The sequence below is a fragment of the Petromyzon marinus genome, chromosome 12 (genome assembly GCF_048934315.1).
Source record: "Petromyzon marinus isolate PM22_M1 ecotype Great Lakes invasive population chromosome 12, UKy_Petmar_22M1.pri1.0, whole genome shotgun sequence".
NCBI lineage: Eukaryota > Metazoa > Chordata > Hyperoartia > Petromyzontiformes > Petromyzontidae > Petromyzon > Petromyzon marinus.
Window position 1 is genome coordinate 13,542,678 of NC_133678.1, and position 19,197 is coordinate 13,561,874.

Sequence of the window (19,197 nt, forward strand, 5' to 3'; positions counted from 1 at the left end):
TACTCACTTAACAAGGTCTAAATAAGGATTCCTTGGATTGGCCTTAAGATATTAAGCAAAATGTAGCGAACCATGAAAGACAATTACATTGAAAAAATGGGTCTCAATAGCCAATACTGGAATATATGGCACTCTAAATTACCCTAATAACTTAACGAATGCAACTGAGAATGGCCAAAAACCTTCAATAAAATTGCATAACAATCACCAGACGCTCCATCGTAAGGTATTTTATTAGAAACAAAGTCAAGTGCACGATCATACTATTACTCCACGACCATACGATTATTGTGGGTGGTGCTCAACTCGATTTCTGGTCTTAAGCCCGTGACAGAAATTCCACATTCCTACAAGGTCCAGTCTGTTGATTATAACGACCACTGTTGACTTCCCATGAAGTTGTACTCGTGTAATTGTATTCACCCCGGAGGTATAATGGGAAGAGTTGACAACCCTATAGCGATTTTTAACTCGCACTATTTTGTTTGCGCGTGAAACTACCTTGCCAGAATATTTGTACCTCAATTCGAATGTATTTGCTGTACACCATCAAAAGTGGGTTTTAGGCACGTACGTTAAGCCCAGTTCCCATAGAGGGCCATCTCCATGCTGTTATGTCAATGAGAAAGTGGAGACCGCTACCGTAGGAAAATCATCCTTCCGGGGTCATTGAAATCGGTATCAAGCAGGAAGGCTGCACAATATGGTCAATGGAGGTCAGCAACAGTGATTATCCTGTGGAGACTTGGTTCCCAACCAAGGAACGTTCAATTTCCAAAACAGGCTCAGAATTGCCAATGGAAGTAAGGCACCGAACATTGCTGGCTTAAAAGGGACACAAACTTAGACTTTTTTTTATTGGTGCAATGCTACCAAATCCCAAGAAACCAAATTACAAATGTGCAAACTTAGCATATGGCTCACACGTTAACATGTTGTCTTGTACACAATTGCTGCCAAGCGTGCACATGCTCTTGGCAGGCAGTCCCTTTTTACAGCCACTGCTTTGAAGAAGCCCCTCAAGTACCTCCCTCCCTTAAAACAATGCAATGGTTAACCATTGCAAATTACAATTTAAATAACTGATTTAAGTGTCTATATACGTAATACACAGGAAGCAAATGCTACAAAAACAATATAAAATCAACTTTCTGCTACATAAATTGTACAGATTTATAAAATATGCAATAGGAAATTAGACAATTTGAAATAATTGTATAAGCTTGATTCAGCTATCATGCATTAAGTCCTTACCTCTTAAGCTTATATTTTAGATCTGTTCAGCAAAAATAGTTTCAAGTTTACAAACACGAATGCAGTTGGTGTTATGGTAAGGTGCACATAGTGTGTTTGTGTGACACCCAAGCATACATTATCTGGACAGGTGGTGCTCCAGTCAAGTGCCCAACTTGCAATTGGTGGATCGCGACTTCAAGACTTCAAATATTGGCCGCGAAATCCACTCAGCCCCTTCATCCCTCTGGGGTCAATAAAATGCCAACCACTCTGGAGGAAAAATAAACAGTGGTCGTGCTGTAAAGGAACTGACCCTTGTCACTGGAATGTGATTCAGGACTGCCAACAGAGATGAGCAGCACCACCCCAATATTTGTACGAGCAGGGAGATACTTTGACTTGCCCATACAACAATGTACTATACAAGGACATGCTGTATATAGTACTGATTTTGTTTTAATTTAATTTCTTACCATGTATACACGCTAATGGATAGTACATATACAAGCATGTGCTCAATCGTACGGACATGGGTAATGACAAATGCCGAACTATTTTTGCAGAACAAAAATCAATAGCCAATGGCAGATCTCTCATATAACAAACTGACTTCTGTACAAGATCGCAACATTAATCAAAGTGAAGACATTTACTGCCCCCCACTTTTTATGTTTTTGTATTTATAATTTCCACATTTAACAATTATCACAGACACAGAAATACATTTTCCTACAATGTCAAACAAGAAAAAAAATCCGTTACATAGCTCAACATGACAATTACCAGCTGGTAGATGTAATAAAATACCTATAGATGTTGATGCACACAAAAGCCTGTGCTGCTCACACACAATAGCAAGGCTTTGCACAACTGTGCAAAACTCTTGACGATGACAGCCAACCGTAGCCGAGCAGAATGCAGAAAGATATTGTCTAAGGGGGCAACACCAGGAACTCAAGAATGTGTCTTAAAACAATCAGTCAGCAAACTCACATCTCTGGCTTTTACAAAGCACTTGCAATAAGATTAGTTGTCCATTCTCACATCAGTCTGTTTAAATAGCGATTGTTCGATTAGAAGCCTGGATCATGCCAAATGAACGTGGAATTTTCATGACTGGCTCAGGATTGCCAATGGAGGATGTGTACTACCTAAAGGCTGTTTGAGCAGACTCCGTGACTTTTCAAAGCACACGCTATGTTAAACAAACGTCTTTATAAGAATTTCACTGTTTTAATTTTAATCCCAACATGCTTTGGTAAAGTTAAGTTTAGAGCGACAACCAAGTCCCCATGTACACATTCCGAAGGCAGTGGCATCACAGCAAACAAACCTCTCTACAAAGGCTCGCAAAAATCAAAGCTAGACAGAGCACACCTTCCACCGTTGAGATTATTCTTGTTACATTAAATGCCTTTGCCCCTTTATTTAACATCTGTGACCGACAAACTTGGTTGGAACATTATTGGAAAGCACAAAGGACCTCAAAAGGACAGCATGCTGGGCAATGTCACGGACCGTACGATGGGCACGTTTTATAATCCTTGTGCGGTGCACTCCCCCCACAATGCTGCCCGGTACACAAGCAGCGCGCTGTATGTGGCGGCGTTGCTCCGACACATACGTGGGTACGTCTGTCCACAAAAGCCCCCACCCCACTACGCATGCGCAAATTCTTGACGCCCGATAGCCCAAGACCACCAAACAGGGTGTCAGAATGTAGCACACATGCAAAAGAATTACATGGTGGCATATTTGTCTAAAAATAATATATTGTATATTCATATATAGCATTACTGTACACCTGTGTGCATGGGGATAGGATGGCTCTATGTGGTTGCGTTTACCCATAAATTGACTTGCCCAGTGCCTGCAACACTAGCAGCGCCACCATCAGCCCCAGGACGATAACCAGCACCGACAGCAGGACCTCCAGCACCAGCAACACGATACGTCAATGCCCCCATGATGGAATGTTTTCACAGGATTTCTTCTGCAAACAATTGTGGAATACAAATTTTGTAGGTAGTGTATGAGATACTGCCAGACTCTGTGTTTATCCAAGGTGGTGCGTGGGTGGGTGTGTGTGATTGTCAGGCGTGTGTAATAGTGCAAGGTGGTGCGTGGGTGACAGTGCCCAGGTGGTGAGCACCCGTGTTTCTCAAGACACACTGAGTCCAGCTGGCCAGCATACTGTACGGGCAAGTCCTTGGCGGGTAAATGATGCTGGTTGGATGAGGGTAAGGAAGGGCTGGTGGTGCGTCCGGGCAGCTTCCGCTATTTCCAGGTGTGCGTGGCCAAGGACTGGGTCCCCATTCCGGCGCCCCAGACGCCACCTGCACCGCTGCTAGGCTGCGCGTATCCGATGACACCGGCAGGCACACCCACCGCCATTCCCGCCATCTGTTGACTCAGCTGATTTGGTAAACAAGCGCACGTGCACACACGTATGCAAAAAAACAAGGGAAGTACAAGCAAGGGTCATTGAAGCATGTGAACCGTCCCCACCACTGGGTGATGCGCACATACAAACCCCCAAACAAATGCACATACATGGGTGCACACCCAAAAATACAAAGACAAAACGTTCCCCTGTAAAGCCTTAAAAGACTGTTGAGCAAGTGCTGTTAGCGAGCATCTATGATGGCTGGCATGACACACAAGGAGGTGGGTGGCCAGTACCACACCCATCCACCTTTGTCTCCCCAGAGGGGATGTTTACACCCCAAACCAGGTACTCATTTTAAGGCTGAGTCGACCTAGGAGAGGCCTAAGACCGGTTTAGATATTGTCACTGGTGTTGACCATGATCGGGAATCAAACCTGGGCTGCCAGGTTTGTAGCGCAACGCACTAACCACCGTAAAATACGTACCTTCACATTTACATGCATATGCATAAACAAAAAGTAAACACACACAGGATATGTTTACATACAAATGTAGAAAATTACATGCAAACGTGCAAAAATTGGCACATAACAGAAAAATCCCTATAGAGCCTGAACAGATCTGTGAGCACTTAAGGCCGTCACTGCGAACGTCGTGTTATCGCACCACGCTCGGTCACTGCCGACTCCTAACTTATGATGTTTATCCACTGCACCAGGTAATCATTTAAGGCTTAGTCAACTTAGGCAAAGCTTGCCAACTGACATTTCCCATGGCTGGGAATGAAACTCGGGCTGCTGGACTCACAGCAGTATGCAGGTGACTGGATCACCGTTCCCCACTGCACGCAAGCACACATGCTCCACGCACACGCGCCACGCAAATAAAGTACATCTCACCTGGTTGACATTCCACTGGTGAGCAGCAGCGTTCATCTGTGGGGCCATACCATACACGGGCTGTGCCACCATGCCGTGCTGCCCTCCCACCATGCCAGGCCCCACACTCAGGCCCATCATTGCCGGCGTCACTGCCCCCGCATTGGGACCGTATCCATTCGGCACGCCCGCCATCACTCCAGCCATCTGCTGCTGCGCCATTACCCCCGCCAGCACCTGCTGCTGGTGCACCTGTTGCTGCTGAGCCATTAGACCTGCCATGGCCTGCTGCTGTGCCATTAGGCCCGCCATGGCCTGTTGCTGCTGCTGTTGCTGCATCTGCTGCTGCTGCGTCATGCTGCCGGGAGCTCCGTAACCCACAGGAGGCTGGCCGTACGATGCAGCGAGCTGCGACTGCTGTGCGTACGCAGCGCTGGGGGTCGGCGCATAGTACATGCCTGCGTTTGGCGGCACAGGGAGTGGGGTTCGAGAAGGATTAAGCAGATGTGTGCGCAAACAACTGTTCATTTCTGGTCTTACTATCGTGTTTAGACTGTTTTCATAATTTGAAAGCCACTGCAATCGTTCGTGGGAGCAGTGTGCACATGGGAAACGAGGAGTTCTCGTTGCGGCTTTAGCCGACACAGAGCAAACAATTAAGAGTGACACACCGAAAGAGAAACACAAATAGAAAAACATAAAGACATCTTTTGGCACCTGGTCCAAACACGTTTCACATGCATAAAAATAGAACTGATCATCGTCCCTCCTATGTCCATAAAATAACACTACTTTACAATTCCAGGAAAGAGCATTGGTTACATAAATAATGTTCATCTTTATGAAGAGACTGAATCCTGGCATTAAAATGTGACACTTCCACCACTGGTTTCAACATATATTAAGCAATGCCCAACACTCACTCGATAGTGGAGACATTTGACTTGATATAATTAATAGCATTGCATTTGTTTGAATGGAAAGCTTCCACCAAATGTGAGGAGAGGGTGGAGATCTGTGGTCAAATAAGCAAGGGAAATGTATAAGGGCCAGTCTGCAATGCACAAATGAGCTATGGGAATTGGCCATGACCTGAGCACGAGTTGTACTTTTGCATCAATGATGCCACTACCTTGATTGAGGTTCTGGCTGGGCACTGGGCCGTACAGGGACATGATGGAGTCCTTGGTGAGGGGTTTCTTGGCGGCATCCTCTGCCTTGGCCGCAGCCTCGGAGAAGAGACTCAGGTCGTTGCTACTGCCACTGTCAGCACTTTCTGATGCAGGCATTCCTGTTGAGTCCTACAGAGTGGAAGAAGGCACAGCACACATGCACATTCAAACACAAGCAAAGACAAAGATCCCCCACATAGATGTTGGTGCTATCAGCGAGGACCGACTAAGGCTGTCACAGCACACAAAAGATATATGAGGCCATTAGAATGACTGGCTGTCTTTGTCTCAAGAATAATGATGTCCACACACAGCATCAGGTATTCAAAGAAATATGGGTTGACCTACAGAATGGCCAAGATGGGTGAAGAAATCACTTCCACTGCTTATGTTATTCATGACCGGGAGTCATATTCAAGCAGCCAGCATAACTGCATACTGCGCTAACCAATGGAAGCCTATTCTCCACACACATACATATACAACAAAGACAAGATCCCACATATAGCCTTTAACAGACTGTTGGTGTAAGTGGTGTTAGCACTTTTAAAGCCTACATGGTACACGAGGGGGTGGGGGGCAAGAACTATCCCCGGCCACCTTTGTCTCCCAAATGGCGATGTTTAAACACCGCACCAGATACTCATATAATGCTGAGTCGCCCTCAGGAAGGCCCAGGACTGATTCAGATATTTGTCACCGAAATATAATTCAGGTTCAAGGATTTGTATCACAGTGCAGTAACCACTATGCTGCAACTCCCCACATATACATGCAGACAAAGATCCCCTGTATAGCGTTAACAGACTGTTGGGGCAAGTGCTGTTAAGCGAGCACCTATTAAGGCCGGCACAGCACATGAGGGGGTGGGTGGCAAGCACCACGCTCGACCGCCTTTGTCTCCCCAGTGGCGATGTCTTTACACACTGCACCAGGTACTCATTTGCGGCTGAGTCGACCTAGTGGAGGATCAGAACCGGATCAGATAATTATCATCACTGGTGTTGGCTGCCGTGAGCGGGACTAGAACTCGAGTCACCGTGTTCATAGCACAACGCACTAAACGCTAAGCTACCGCTCCCCACATATACATGCACACTCAAACACACGCACAAAATACAAAGATGTACACACACAAACGAAAGCACACACATATACATGTACACAAAAACACATGCAAGTGCGCACACATACAATTGCAAAAAATGTCAATTGTCTTTATTTGTATAGCCTGTAAGTTTCAGTTTTTCAGTTTCATTTATTAGGTATAACCCTGTAAGCCATGCGGCTCTTGACTCGGGTGCAACCGCAACAAAACAAAAACATGAACAAGAAACATCTTAAAGTGACTACACGCAACAGAAAAAATCCTGGAAAAAACAGCGAAGTCTTCCAGAAAAAAACACCGCATTTCAACGCTGTGTGCAAAAATCCCAGTGGGATGCAAGTCAAACATCCCACTGGGATTTTTCTACACAGCCTTGAAAAGGTAAACATTTACCTCCACAGGATCCATAACCTCAAGGCCAGCAGCAATAAAAATGGCACCATATGTTAGCTATTAATATCAAAACGAACACTTGACATTACATAAGGAAATGTCATATCTTTATGAGGAGAGATCACAAATATCAACTTAATCTCACTTGGTTCGATAATGGAGCACCAACTAAATCAGTCACAGTTTCATTTAATTTACATTGGTTACATTGCCTTGGGTTGACATTCATTTAATCACTGCCAAGTGATCAAGGGGCAGTGATTGGTGGCTTCAGCGAGTGTTTGTGGAGTCACATCATACATTAGGGTCACATTTGTCAGAAGAACAAAAACTCCCAAACCTGGTTTTACTCATGAGTCAGGCACGCGCTCACAACTGTGTATGCGCACACACCCTTCGCCACGTCAGCAGCTATGTCCAAATAAGCATTTTACGCATTGTCACATGGCAATCAAATTTGTAGGACTATTCTACGGTGACCTATTGTATTACTGTACAGTCATGTATGTATGTTGAACTTTATTGGCACCATACGTAGCCAACCGTGTTAATCGGAGGTGCGAAATCGGAGGTAGTCATACTACGGACATACTGGCTGCACCATTGGAATGTGGAATTTCCATAGGTGGCTTTGGGCCACCGAGGAAAATGAGCTTTAGTGCATTGCTTGGGGAATGGGATTGTTTTTGTGGACTTATATGTATTTTGCTGCTATGTGATGTAAATAAGATTAATCAAAATCAACAAAATAACCATGAGTAACATGAATGACCTGCGCATGTTAAAATAACCATGTCACTAATTTATATATAGATGCCACAATGAGTTTCAAAACACTTTTTAAGGCGCGTTCTACATTGGGATGTTTGGCCAATGCCTTTAAGGGTGTTTTGTATATAGGATGAAACTGGGAGTACCCGGATAAAGCCACCCACATGAACACGTAAGTATCACTGGGTATAGTTCTGATATACAGACCATTTGTTCTTTAACATGTAATGAACGTAATGTCCAGAGAAAACCCAAGCATATGAAAGAACAATGCTCAAACTATGCCAGAATCCAAAGCAATCCCCCAATACATAGTCATGAATAATTCAGGTTGCGAACGATCAGATTAAACTTTACTTGTCTCGGTATGGGGGCTGAGATATCAGCAAAGGGAAGTGCAGAAAAATCCATTGTACTGAACTAGTCTCCGTCTACACTCCCCACCTTCACCAACTGACCAGCGTGGTCGAGTTTTGTCAAACAATCTACACGACCCACAGGGCGGGGAAAGGCCTTCATCCGGCAGGGGACTGACAATAAAAGGGCCGCATATGTACATACCATACAGAGAGCTAAGAAGTATGCAAAGGAACGCATGAGTAAAAACCACAGGAACCCGGGAACTCTGCCCTTGCAGGAATTTACTCAACAACCCCCAAGGCAAAGCCACGTTGCACGCGTAACACATTTCCGACTGACATTTTAACAAAACCTGCTGGAAATGTAAAGTATGATAATGAAAACCAAAATATACACATACGACGCACAGCTCTGCGTGCAAACCACTGTATTGTCCAGTGAGTAGGTGGGGTGTCTCCATCAAAGATTATCTTATTCACGGTGTTTCTGCAACGCATCAATGGCAACTATGAGATGTGGGCTTGAACCCGTGTGCCACTGGTGTGAAAATATGCTTTAATAAAGACTAGTTTAAACAACTTTACTTGCTGCCTTGTATCTACCTGCTGGAGTTGCATTCCTGTGTACTGAAAACATCACAGGGATTCTGTGAATGTTATTTTACAGCATTACAATAGGTGCTTGAAGTGGATGATTCAATGTTGGCTCCCCAACAACTCCACTGAATTTTCAATGGACATTCCTATGCCCTCCCAAGATCACAAAACCAAACATAGATGAAACTCCCTATAATACCATCTCAGCTTCTCTTATCATTGATCGGTTCCTTAGGTCTCTGCTACTATCAAGGTTGTTACGACAGCTTCTCTCATCACATGTGTACCACTACTATCATGGTAATTGATCTCAGGAATTATGTGATTCCATCTATTATCGCTAGGATGCTGTCTCACACTGGTTGACGCCTCACATCTGCACAGTGTACAGCTGCCCTCATTTCAGGAACATTTATCATCCTGGTTCTCTCATCGTACCGGCTTTGGAACTCCATCCCTTCTTCTGTCTTTCCAACTTTGTAGAACCCAACTGTTCAGGAAAATTCGCACCTTTCTCATTACTGCCACTACTATGGTTCTTGCTGTTGTTGCTGCATCGCGTTATAGGAACAGTAGTGTCTTGCCCATCACATTGGATCACCCAGCAGCATTCCCTGAACATGGTATAACCTGTTCTAGTAAAAGTGTGTAGGGTATGGGGCATCTACTATGGTGGCCCTGGGCTACTGTCAGAATTTACAGATTCCCATAGCAGGGGCTAGTTTTTCCACAACAAAAGCACTGACCTGGAAGGTCCATTGGTTGGGAATTAAGAGGTATTTTAACATTAAACACTTCCCTAATTTTTCGATTTAAAGCTTTCGTGACTGCAGGGATTCATCTTCTTGGTTCTTTCGGTAAAGTCACGTAGAATGGAAATAAAATAATAAAAATAAAACATAATAAAATTAAATACAATTAAATGTTCATATTAGTATGCTAATTCATATGTTAATTCCACCTGAAGAAGGCTACTTGTGTTGTGGCCAAAATGTCGTGAGAATTTTTTGTATAGAACGTTGATTTTTTTGAATGATTACACTGAACACATTTTTTTTTGTTCCTGGGTAGTAAGTATATTTCCTAATTGCTTATGCCTCAAAAGTACAGAAAATGGCTATTATTCTCCACAAACTTTGCTTTTGTGACCAGGACATTAATATTTTTAAATGTACCTATTTTCCAGAACATTCCAGATAGATTCAGTGCTGAGTAAACTTGGAGTGACTTCTAGGACTTTCCAGTAATATAAATAGGAGTATAAATACAGGGCCTTAGGCCCACCAGTTCAGTTTAGTTCCAGCTGCTTAAGTGGATAAATATCTGCATTTTTCTGAGATGGCATCAAGAGGCTTCAAGCATCCGGCAAACGCATTTTGCTGTCTAAGGCCAATTCATCAAGACAAGAGCGAAAAAACACTCTGTGGAAGCATCTGCTAAGATGTGTGAGGCCTACAAGGCATATTTCGGCATGCCTGTCGGGGATCAAGACAAACCCTGGGCACCTCATTTCACCTGTGAGCAATGCAAAAATACTCTGGAAGGTAAGATGTAGAATTGTTGCTCGGAATTTTATGTTATAAAATTTGTAAAAAATTGTAAAAGTTTTTAATATTTCAATGTTTTACAATTTTCAATGTTATTGAAAAAATACAAATATAAAAAATGTTGTGAGATTCTCTTGCAGATTAGTCATGGGTGAAATAAGTGTATTTTTGTAGGATGGTATAGAGGGGAAAATAGAGCCATGAAGTTCGCGATCCAAAGAATTTGGTAGGAACTCACTGACCAGTCAAGCAACTGCTACTTCTGCATGGTGGACCCTTCCAAACGTCGGACTGGCAAGAATGCACCTGCTATCACGTATCCAGACCTTCCTTCATCCATCGCCCCAGTGCCAAACTGCCATGAGCTCCCCATAGCCACTCCTCCAGAGAGAGAGAGCCGTCTTTAGAAGAGAGCAGCAAGTCAGAGAGCGAGCAAGACGTAGATCCAGATGACAATTTCAGAGGTGGAGCTGAGGAGAGAAACCCATACTACTCCAACCAAAAAGACCCCAACGACTTGATTAGAGATTTTGGTCTCACCAAGTCCAATGCCGAGCTTTTGACGTCTAGGCTCAAGCAGTGGAACGTGTTGGATGAAAGTGTGCAAGTCGCAGAGTAGAGGAAGCGTCACCAACCTTTTTTCAGCTTCTTCACCTGTCAAGATGGGCCCTGCTTCTGCCACAATGTGACCAGTCTGTTCGAGGCAATCTGAATCGCCTGTAACCAGAATGAGTGGCGCCTCTTCATTGAAAGCTCATCCAGGAACCTCAAAGCCGTGCTGCTCCATAATGGTAACAAGTACCCGTCTCTTCCCCTGGCTCACTCGGTGCACCTCAAAGGGGATTACAAGAGCATCAAGACCTTGCTGGACGCCTTGAAGTATAATGAGTATGGCTGGGAGGTCATCGGAGGCTTCAAATGGTGGCATCCCTGATGGGTCTCCAAGGCGGTTTTACCAAGTTTCCCTGCTATCTTTGCCTTTAGGACAGCAGGGACACCAAGGCGCACTACCACAGGTGGGACTGGCCACAGCGGACCGAGTTCTGTGGGGAGGAACAACGTCAAGTGGGAGCCACTGGTGGACCCCCGGAAGGTGCTGATGTCACCACTGCACATCAAATTGGGCCTTATGAAACAATTTGTCAGAGCTGTATATAAGGAGTCAGCAGCCTTCAAGTACCTTCAAGACTTCTTCCTTAAGCTGTCTGAGGCAAAAGTCAAAGCCGGTGTCTTCATCGGACCACAGATAATGCAGATCCTGGAGTGCAATGATTTCCCCAAGAAGCTCACTTGTAAGGAGAAAGCGGCTTGGAACAGCTTTGTCGGAGTGGTTCGTGGCTTCCTGGGCAATCACAAGGTCAAAAACTATGTGGAGCTGGTTGAGACTCTGGTGAAGAACTACGGCACAATGGGCTGTAGGATGACCCTCAAAGTCCATATCCTTGATGCTCATCTTTATAAATTCAAGAAGAACATGGGCGCGTACTCGGAGGAGCAAGATGAGCGCTTCCACCAGGATATACTACCAAGGACAGTATAACGAGAACATGATGGGAGACTACATTTGGGGGCTGATTCGTAAAAGTGATTTACAATATAATCGTAAATCTCGAGAAAGTACTCACTTCATAATAAAGGTTTTTGGGTTAGATCGCGTTTATTTATAAATGTGTCGTAACCCTCCACCACCCGACATGGCCAATCAGCAAAAAAAGTGTCACGTTGACAAAAAGACAAATAATTCACTACTTTAGCCCACCGGTGTGTTGAAGAGTGAATCCACATTTACAGTTTGAGTACGACGTTCCGCTGGTAAATACATCCAGCATCATCGGGCAATTCGCCAGAATGGTAAAGCCCTCGCTTGCTCCCGGTTTTATATAGAGCAGCAGGGTGACGTCATCACTTAACTCATATCAGGTGCAGTGATTAGAGGCGGAGGGGGGGGTATTGTAATTATATAATCGATTAGTAATCAGTCATTGGTTATGATTAGTAATGAGTTGTAGATTAGTAATTCTTTAAATCAAAATGTAATGTGTATTATTTAATAATACGCTTCCAGGCCGCACTAAGCAGTGGTGTGTAAAACTAATTATTACAGGCAAAGACTAATTAGAGAATCCATTGAAATTGAGAGGAACAAGAATAACTTTATTTGCTCTGACAGCTACAGGCTTAGTGCGGCCTGGAAGCGTATTATTAAATAATACACATTACATTTTGATTTAAAGAATTACTAATCTACAACTCATTACTAATCATAACCAATGACTGATTACTAATCGATTATATAATTACAATACCCCCCCCTCCGCCTCAAATCACTGCACCTGAATGAGTTAAATGATGACGTTACCCTGCTGCTCTATTTAAGACCAGGAGCAAGTGAGGGCTTTACCATTCTGGCGAATTGCCCGATGATGCTGCATGTATTTACCAGCGAAACGTCGTACTCAAACTGTAAATGTGGATTCACTCTTCAACACACCGGTGGGCTAAAGTAGTGAATTATTTGTCTTTTTGTCAACGTGACACTTTTTTTTGCTGATTGGCCGTGTCGGGTGGTGGAAGGTTACGACACATTTATAAAAAAACGCGCTCTAACCCAAAAACCTTTATTATGAATATTGGTCGCGAAAGCCTACATGTTAAACAAAGTACTCACTTCTAAATCTTTTGTAGTAATTTTTGTATTATTTTAGTATAAATACATGTGAATTTTGATTCATATTAGTTTAACACATTGACTTTCGCGACCAATATTATTCATAATAAAGGTTTTTGGGTTATATTGCGTTAATTATAAATGTGTCGTAACCCTCCACCACCCGACACGGCCAAACAGTAAAAAAATGTGTCACGTTTACAAAGGACAAATAGTTCACTACTTTAGCCCACCAGTGTGTTGAAGAGTAAATCAACATCATTTAAAATTTGAGTACGACGTTTCGCTGGTAATTACATCCAGCATCATCGGGCAATTCGCCATTCTAGCAAATTGCCCGATGATGCTGGTGGACTAAAGTAGTGAACTATTTGTCCTTTGTAAACGTGACACTTTTTTTACTGTTTGGCCGTGTCGGGTGGTGGAGGGTTACGACACATTTATAAATAACGCGATCTAACCCAAAAACCTTTATTTTGATTCATGTTGTTCTTTTCTGACTTTATGTTAACGAAAGACACAAATTCACCCGTTTTCTCATTGAAAATAGGTACATTTCAAAATATCACTGTCCTGGTCACAAAAGCAAAGTTTTTGGGGAAGAATAGCCATTTTATATACTTTTTAGGCATATGCAATGACGAAATAAGACTTACTACCCAGGGACAAAAATTGTGTTACATAGTGTTATCATTGAAATTGTTAAAAAGAGTATGCAACAACAATTGTTTGGTTTCCAAAAGCTCCGAATCTATGGTATGCAGACGATCAATCCTGACGTGACAAAAAATGTTTGTAAGCAATAACTTAAAGGGGGGCGACGTTTTAGTCAAAGGCTTCAAACATGCCCCCACAAGTGACACTCATTAAATACGGTTGGTAATGGCAAAGAAATCCGCAAACACTATCTTTGTACAAAAACTACATGGCTGCCAATTCCTCTAAGAGCATACTTGTGATTCATGAATTATATAGCACCAATTCTGCAGGTTGTATTCTCCACCACCTTCAGTAAGAGCTGATTTAAAATACAATGCAACAATGTAGGTTTTATCCCAGATCAAGTGATTGCATATAGGGAGGAATTCAAAACGCTTCCAAACCGACATTGCAATTTGATTGTATATCATTTTTTTAGCACATTGAGATTAATTACCTGTCCTGCATATTCGGCTCCAGTAACCAATTTTCTTTTAGTGAAATTGAAACAATTAACATTTTGGTCTGATCCCAGCATGCATTGCTTTTTTCTGTGTTGTCACATGATACGCTTCGGTAATAATGATGTAATTTATTTCACCAGAAAAGGCTTTGTGGAATGTCAATATTTTTTAAGGATTGAGATTGTTGGCCAATTTCCATTTTAATTAGTTTTTTTTTTGCAAGGAAACCAGAGTACTCAAAGATAATTCCCGCATACGGCAGGCAGGACAACAATGACAGACAGGTTCACAGACCCACCTTCTCTACGATTATCCATTAGCCATCTCACAGCCCAGTAGGCTGAGTTTTATATACTTCAAAAGCAATGGATCGCAGATATATTCCACTATGCCTGGATATGCATAGTTTCAGTTAAAGGCCGGGTGCCTTTGTCTTTAAAGATGGCGGCGGCGTGTGTAGCAGCGCGAGTTGTTTTTGTGAGTTGTTTTGCGTGAGTGTAAACTGTGCGTGAGAATGTGTGAAAATGTGAGTGAGAATGAGCTGTGTGTGAGCTGCGTGTGAGTGTGTGTGAGCCGTGTGTGAGTGAGCCGTGTGTGTGAGTGAGCCGTGTGTGTGAGTGAGCCGTGTGTGTGAGTGAGCCGTGTGTGTGAGTGAGCCGTGTGTGTGAGTGAGCCGTGTGTGTGAGTGAGCCGTGTGTGTGAGTGAGCCGTGTGTGTGAGTGAGCCGTGTGTGAGAGTGGCCGTGACGAGAGGGACTTCTGCGTTCGCGTGTGTGATGGTGTGGTGATGTGCACTCTGTGTGTGTGATAGTGTGGTGGTGTGCACTCTGTATGTGTGTGATAGTGTGGTGATGTGCACTCGTGTGTGTGTGATAGTGTGGTGATGTGCACTCGTGTGTGTGTGATAGTGTGGTGATGTGCACTCGTGTGTGTGTGTGATGGTGTGGTGATGTGCGCTCGTGTGTGTACCTGGCGCAGCCTGAGTGAGGCTTGGTTGGTCGCGCACGTGGCGCAGCCTGAGTGAGGCCTGGTTGGTCGTGCACGTGGCGCAGCGAGTGAGGCGTGGTTGATCGTGCACCTAGTGCAGCCTGGTTGATCGTACATCATGACACTGCCTGAGTGAGGCTAGCTGATCATGCACCTGATCGTACATCATGACACTGCCTGAGTGAGGCTAGCTGATCATGCACCTGGCGCAGCCTGAGTGAGGCCTAGTTAATAGTGCACGTGGCGCAGCCTGAGTGATGCCTAGTTAATCGTGCATGTGGTACAGCCTGAGTGAGGCCTAGGTAATACTGCACATGACACAGCCTGAGTGAGGCCGAGTAAATCGTGCACCTGGCGCAGCCTGAGTGAGGCCTAGTTAATCACACACGTGGCACAGCCTGAGGCCTAGTAAATCGCGCACATGGCGCAGCCTGAGTGAGGCCTAGTAAATTGTGCACATGACACTGCCTGAGTGAGGCAAAGCTAATTGTGCACCTGGCGCAGCCTGAGTGAGGCCTGGTTAATCCTGCACCTGGCGCAGCCTGAGTGAGGCCTAGATGACACAGCCTGAGTGAGGCCGAGAAAATCATGCACCTGGCGCAGCCTGAGGCCTAGTTAATTGCGCACATGGCGCAGCCTGAGTGAGGCCTAGTAAATTGTGCACGTGACACTGCCTGAGCGAGGCCTAGCTAATCGTGCACCTGGCGCAGCCCGAGTGAGGCCTAGTAAATCATGCACAAGGCGCAGCCTGAGTGAGGCTTAGTTGGTCATACACGTAGCGCGGCCTGAGTGAGGCCTGGTTGTGCACATGACACTGCCTGGGTGAGGCCTGGCTGATCGTGCACCTGGAGCAGCCTGAGAGAGGCCTGATTAATCATGCACAAGGCGCAGCCTGAGTGAGGCCTGGTTGACAGTATACCTGGCGCAGCCTGAGTGAGGCCTAGTAAATCGTGCACCTGGTGCAGCCTGAGTGAGGCCTGGTTGATTGCGCCCATGGCGCAGCCTGAGGCCTAGTTAATAGTGCGACGGACCACAAGCTGTGTCCCTGCCAAGGCGGCATTGCCACACACCCCAAGCTGTGTTCCTGCCAAGGCAACATTGCCACAGACTCCAAGCTGTGTTCCTGCCAAGGCAACATTGCCACGGACCCCAAGCTGTGTTCCTGCCAAGGTAACATTGCCACGGACCCCAGGCTGTGTTCCTGCCAGAGCAGCATTTCCACGGACCCCAAGCTGTGTAAATGCCAAGGCAACATTGCTACGGACCCCAAGCTGTGTTCCTACTAAGGCAACATTGCCACAGACCACAAGCTGTGTTCCTGCCAAGGCAACATTGCGACGGACCCCAAGCTGTGTTCCTGGAAAACTTCACGGAGATCAAGACGGCCAAGGGTCGTGAATGAAGAGACCCCTGTGTGGGCTTCAGTGGGGCCGTCTGGTCGGGCAGCAGAGACACGAGAGGCCAAGAAACGACATTCCAGTCGTGGGCTGAGCTCAAGGAGGGCTAGCTCGAGCACCATCCTGCGGCGGGTAAAGGAGGCGGTGCAAGCGGCTCAGCCGAGCACATAACAGCCAAGAATCTGCTGTCCCTGTCTGTGGGGGGGGGGGTGGGCGGGGGGGGGGTGTTCAACCCTAGCACGTGGGCGAGAAGCCGTGCATGTGTGACCTTCAGGTACACAATTCTCCAAATTCTTAACAAACATGCTCCGTTGGTTAGATTACAAAGCTCATGAAAACTAGGGACAAGGCTTGGGCATGTGCTCAGAAAAGTAATTTGGTCAATGACTGGCTAGAATACAGGATTTTAAGAAATAGATGCATCAAAAAAATAAGGCATGCAAAAAATGACAACTTTTCCTCCACTCTCCTGGAATCACATGGAAATGCCAGGATTTTCTGGAAAACAATCAAATGTATTGAAAAGGCATCCAAAACAGACAATCTGCCCGTTGAGCTTAACCGAAATGGGGAATATTTTTCAGATCCTAAAAAAATAGTTGACAATTTTAACCTTCATTTTTCTGAAGCTGGTAATCTTTTTGATAATGTATTGGGAGTCATTCCTGCTCATGCAAATTCCTACACCCCTGTCCAAACATTAAACGAATTTAGTTTCCAGCCAATCCACGAAAGTAATGTTCTGAAACAACTGTCGTACCTCAAAGGGTCCTCCTCTACCGGAGCAGATAGCATTCTCATCTTTGCTATACTAACTGTTGGTAACCTAATATACAAACCTATAGCCCATATTTTCAACCTGTCCATCAAAGAAGCATCAGTTCCTCTAGAATGGAAACATTCCTATGTCCGTCCACTTCACAAAGGGGGCCCTAAAGATGATCCAAATAACTACCGACCTATCTCAATTTTGTCCCCGTTGATGAAAATTTTTGAAAAATCATTGACCTACCAAATTAGCAGTTTCCTGTCCACCAACAATCTACTACATCTAAAACAATCTGGGTTCCGAAAAAAAAGTTCAGCACCACATCTGTTGCATTAGACTCTCTGAATCACATTTACAGTAGCCTTGATAATAAGCAGTACTGTGCCTGTCTTTTTCTAGACCTGTCCAAAGCTTTTGATACAGTAGACCACAACACCCTGCTTAGTAAACTAAGTTGCCTCGGTTTTTCTGAAAACGCAGTAAAATGGTTACAAAGTTTCCTCTTTTCTCGCACCCAAACTGTATTCACAGATGGTTGGAGGTCAAACAGTGTTAAGATAACAAAAGGGGTTCCACAGGGTTCCATCCTCGGCCCCCTTTTGTTCTCTCTTTATGTCAATGACTTGGGCACTGACCTGGATCATTCCAGGGTACTGTAAATCTTTTTGCAGATGACACGATACTGATTACTGCTGGCCGCTCTCCGGATGACGTGATTGCTAAGCTACAGGGTGATTTCAACAAACTACAACATCAGCTAGTTGCTCTTAAACTAGTCCTGAATACCTCCAAAACCAAGGTGCTATGCTTCTCACCAGGACTAAAGCAGGAAGTTATTTTTCCCCACTTACATTCCTTAAATAATTATCAAATAGAGCAAGTCAAGATCTATAAGTATTTTGGGGTCATCCTGGATTCAAAACTGAATTTTGAAGATCACATTGATTATATTGGTAAAAAGACAAAAATTAAAATTGGTTTTCTGTATCGACACAAGCACTGCTTCCCCCCAATATTCCGTTTGGAATTGATAAAAGCTAACACTGCCTCTACTTGACTACTGTGACATCGTGTATAAATCAGCCCCAGGTACTGTACTGAAGAAGCTTGATTCCATCTATCACTCGGCCTTAAGATTTACATTGAACTGCCCATATAGGACTCACCACTGTGATCTCTACATTGGGTCAAACTTAACATCTCTTAATGTTCGACAGCTTGTGCACCATATCTTATTTATTCACGATGTACTTACAAAAAAATCCGCAGACTACCTGCTGGATCTCCTCTCTGTTTCAAAGAACAAATTTGACCTCAGGTCTTCGCTTATTTACCAGCTTCACATTCCCTATTGCCGTACAAAAACTGGAGGAAGGGCCTTTGCTATTGATGCCCCCAGGGTCTGGAATGCTATTGCCAATAAACTGAAACTTGAATCGCTACCAATGAGATCTCTCAAAACTGCTCTAGAGGAGTTGTACACCCCTAGCTGCCACTGCTATTCATTGGCTTAAAATAAAATGTTTCGCTCCGGATGACGCTGCAAAGTATTATCTGTATTTTGATTTAGTGTGCTGATCTTAAAGGTGCATTGAAAAATTTGATACTCCGACTGATGCTTCTGTTGTTGTGGAGTAACTCATGCAGCCAGCTATGGCTCTAGGATTTTGGTGTTACATGTTTTTTATGTAATTTATTGTAAAAATTCGGTCACAGTCCCTATGATCACTGTTACGTTGGAATTATGGCTTTCTTTTTTGGTGA

The 19,197-nt window shown here is 44.4% G+C and overlaps 1 protein-coding gene across 2 annotated transcripts in view; it reads right to left on the reverse strand.

Moving 5' to 3' along the window:
• Positions 1 to 215: 215 nt before the first annotated feature.
• The window catches only part of LOC116941533 (stromal membrane-associated protein 1-like), a 45,451-nt gene continuing 26,469 nt past the window's right edge, over positions 216 to 19,197 (reverse strand). For both annotated transcript variants that reach the window (XM_032952681.2, XM_032952679.2), the window contains 3 exons: positions 5,636 to 5,804; positions 4,525 to 4,961; positions 216 to 3,651 (listed from right to left, as the gene is read on the reverse strand). In XM_032952681.2, the coding sequence (XP_032808572.1) occupies positions 3,514 to 3,651; positions 4,525 to 4,961; positions 5,636 to 5,804 (744 nt within the window). In that variant the 3' untranslated portion in view covers positions 216 to 3,513. The remainder of the gene's footprint in view (positions 3,652 to 4,524; positions 4,962 to 5,635; positions 5,805 to 19,197) is intronic.